This window comes from Anneissia japonica, unplaced genomic scaffold, assembly GCF_011630105.1.
Source record: "Anneissia japonica isolate Jap-2015-1 unplaced genomic scaffold, ASM1163010v1 scaffold262556_len4140_cov201, whole genome shotgun sequence".
In the NCBI taxonomy this organism is placed as follows: domain Eukaryota; kingdom Metazoa; phylum Echinodermata; class Crinoidea; order Comatulida; family Comatulidae; genus Anneissia; species Anneissia japonica.
In genome coordinates, this window is record NW_022729764.1 from 1 (window position 1) to 3495 (window position 3495).

Below are 3495 nucleotides of genomic sequence, written 5' to 3' on the forward strand. Positions count from 1 at the left end.
AATGCAAGCATTCCATTTGTAGGCGTTATGGAAAGAATTTTGTATCAAATAAACAAGCAAGTTCTTAGAACTGGCTTAAATTAGCCCTGATTTCAGATCTGTTTACATTATGATTGGAGTTGAATCATTCCTGAAATATGCATGGAGTGATCACTATGTAATTTTATTTCTGTCAGATGAATTTTCTTTGTTTGAGCTTATGTTGAGCTTTAAAATGTTTGTAGGTAAATATTCAGTGCAATTTATTTACACTTACTTATTTACACTTACCAAAACTGTTAATTTAGGGATGATATTTTTCCGATTTAAATCGGATTTCCGATTTTTTTAACATGATATTGACTTCTCAATATTATATCAAATTCGTGGAGTTTTTTTTTCGGGGTGGGGAAGGAGTAAGGATGGTATTGGTGGTGGAGGTCGGTTCGTAATGTCATGTAATTGTTTTTCATCTTCCTCTCTGAAGCTTTATTTAAAATAAACACACAAAATTCACCATGTTGGTGGCACTATAGTGATATTAATTAACCGACGGTCGGTTCTCCGACGTTACTGCCATCAAAGAGTATATATATACTCTTTGCTGCCATGTACTACAAGCACGTTATATATAATGGCAATCATTCGTCGCCCGTTACACCGTTTTGGAATTATATCGCTCTCATTTTTGCTTACTTTTGTATTTACAGTAGAATCCCTCACTTACGTACGGCACGGGCCCAGAGCCGTTCGTAAATTTGGGTATTCGTAAAATCGGGGGTGACCCTAATTCCTATATATTTGCACTGGTACTACTTACACTGGCATAAACTAGGCCTAGGCTAGCCTACAGGCTTACGCAGCTAAGTCTGAGGGGGCCTAGGCCTACAGTAGGCAGCTTCTAAGCATTCTGATCCCACTCTAGGCCCTACACAAATTTGTTTTTATCGGACATTTTTACCTTCTTGAATACCTAGATTGTGGATTTTACTCCAGCACAACTTCCATAGATACTTGTTTATTATATATATATTGATCATTCAGTAAAACAATCAAGCACTATGGTAAATTTTAAAGTTGAAAACGATGTTTGAAAGAGAAGTAAAATTTGTCGCATGCACATATGTGTGAAGCCATAAAAAACACTGACTTTGAAGGGGCCCGTTAGAGGGCCTCCTTCACTTGAGAATTACATAGTACTGTATAGTATGGTGTGTTGTGTTGTATGCATGCTAATAACAGTTACAATTCGAGCGGATTTTTTTTTTTTTTAAATCTTTCACTTCAATTTTTATGACGTCATCACCTTTATATTACGTTCGTAAAATCCGGAATTCGTTAAATCAGGGTTCGTAAATGAGGGTTCCTACTGTACTTAATTCGATTAAATTCGCTAAAATTTGTGAAGTGGAAAGATGAAGGAACCGTGAAGGAAATAGAATAGATTTGTTGTTCAACCCCGAGGCCTAGTGCGGCTATGCCCATTCTAGGCCTGACATTGTCGCGGTGCTAAGAGGCTTCAGCTCCAGGACGTGCGCCTCCGGGACAATGTCTAGTCTAGGCCTAGGTGGCGTCACGAGGGCCTACAGCCACCCACCCCCATGAAAACTGATTGAAGTTTAGCTGGTGGACTTATACATGAAGGTGGACTTATATTCCATTAACAAAATTCATTTTGTTTTTGAATTTCAATATCAGGATATGGGAACGATACTGTTGGGTAAAATTGAATCTGGAGAAATTTCTAAAGGCTCATCACTAGTGTTGATGCCAAATAAGGTATGTAATAATATATTTATATTTTAAGGTAAATTTGAATTGGAGAAACCATCAACAAAATAAGAAAAGGTCAGCTAAAAGCTGTACGGCTAATAGTGCCAAGCTGGACTGGCATCCATGATTTTCTTGTTGAAACTTTATAGTTTTTAATTATATTTTTTTATGTTTTCATTTTTGTTTTCATTGTCTTTCATCTAAAATTAATTCTGCATTATAATTGTTAAACATATTAAAAGCAATGTGAATTATTCCAGTATGTTTAATATTTGTTTATGTTTCGATTTTATTTCCAAAATGTTGACCAAATGTTTTTTTGTTTTTGTTTTTGTTTTTTTTTTTAATAATGGGTAAAAAAGAAAGTGACATTTAAATTTAAGTGTATGGGTTCCACTTCTGGCCATCTAGAGGTGTCATAGCCATGGGTTTATGTGATCTGGACCCTCCATCTGTAAATTCCCTCCCTGAGCCCACTCTGTTTCAAGTTCCTGGATCAATTTCCCAATTTACATATATTAGATTTGTTTCAATGTTTTAATGTTGGTAGACCCCAGTGGAGGTGTTAACTATATTGGTTGATGATGATGAGAGGAACAGCGCTACCGCTGGTGATAATGTCAAAGTCAAAGTCAGAGGTGTTGAAGAAGATGTAAGTAACTTTTTGTTGCAATTTATTTTCATGAATTCTTTCAACTACACTATATGAGCATGGTTCAACTGCAGGTCCTGCCGGGGTCGGATGCAGGGGGTGCAGACGGTGCGATTGCACCCCCGTAAATCTGTCTCTTATACACATCTAGATGTGTATAAGAGACAGGAGAGAAGCAGTGCAGGTAAAGTGCCTTGTTCAAGGACACAGGCGAAATGCACAGCGAGAGATTGAAAACACACCATTGAGGTTGGGAAACCAAGCCTTGTTCCCGCTACGCCAAACCACTTCTCCACAATCATAAAGAGATTGTCTCTTTGAAAGGATACACGCTCAAATAATTAAGAAGTAGTATATCAACAATACAATACACCCATTATTTTTCTTAAAGACTCTGGAGGAAAAACTTTTTTTAAATTTTATTTTCGTTTCATAGGATGTTTCCTCCGGTTTTGTTCTATGTGACACCATTAATCCATGTCATACTGGACGAGAGTTTATTGCACAGGTATCTATATCAGATTCTCAAATACAGGTGTTTGCTGTAAATTTAATATTTGTCTATTAACTAACCAATGAAGGCCATGATGGAAAGCTTGTCCACAAAGTCTTAGCTTAAGAACATTCTTTGAGGGCATACCCTGTGTATCTGTCTATGATTGTATAGTTAAAAGCGATCAATGAAAGCTTGACTAAAAGTAAAGATAATTGCTGCGAAGCAGCCAATTCATATTCTTGACAGCAATTTAACCTCATAAAGGTCATTGTTTGTCAAAAAACAAGGGCCTAAGATGACTGAAAAGCGGAGTTTCCTTCTTTCGTTCTGCCGGGTAAAATCAATTACCAACGTCCGCATGTCGCGACGCTCGAGTATTACTATTTAGCGTTTTTACTATATTTCTAGGTTTCCTATTTCTACGTTTAATCGACCCATGTCTCAGCCACAGTATTTTGAGGCCAATATTATTTACAAACCCAGTTAAACTTATTTACTAGCCTATTTCAGCGTGCTAATTATTACATTTAAGCGACGCTTGTTGTAGACTGGCATACACCAACGCTCGTTTTAAACTATGTTTCTACGTCAGCTC

The 3495-nt window shown here is 36.9% G+C and overlaps 1 protein-coding gene across 1 annotated transcript; it reads left to right on the plus strand.

The window, feature by feature from the left end:
* The first annotated feature begins 1346 nt into the window (after positions 1-1346).
* LOC117114729 (eukaryotic peptide chain release factor GTP-binding subunit ERF3A-like) lies at positions 1347-2972 on the plus strand. The gene is made up of 3 exons (XM_033258424.1): positions 1347-1758; positions 2303-2404; positions 2841-2972. Exons 1-3 carry the CDS (start codon positions 1618-1620, stop codon positions 2970-2972), a joined length of 375 nt encoding a protein of 124 aa, XP_033114315.1. The 5' UTR covers positions 1347-1617.
* Positions 2973-3495: the final 523 nt, after the last annotated feature.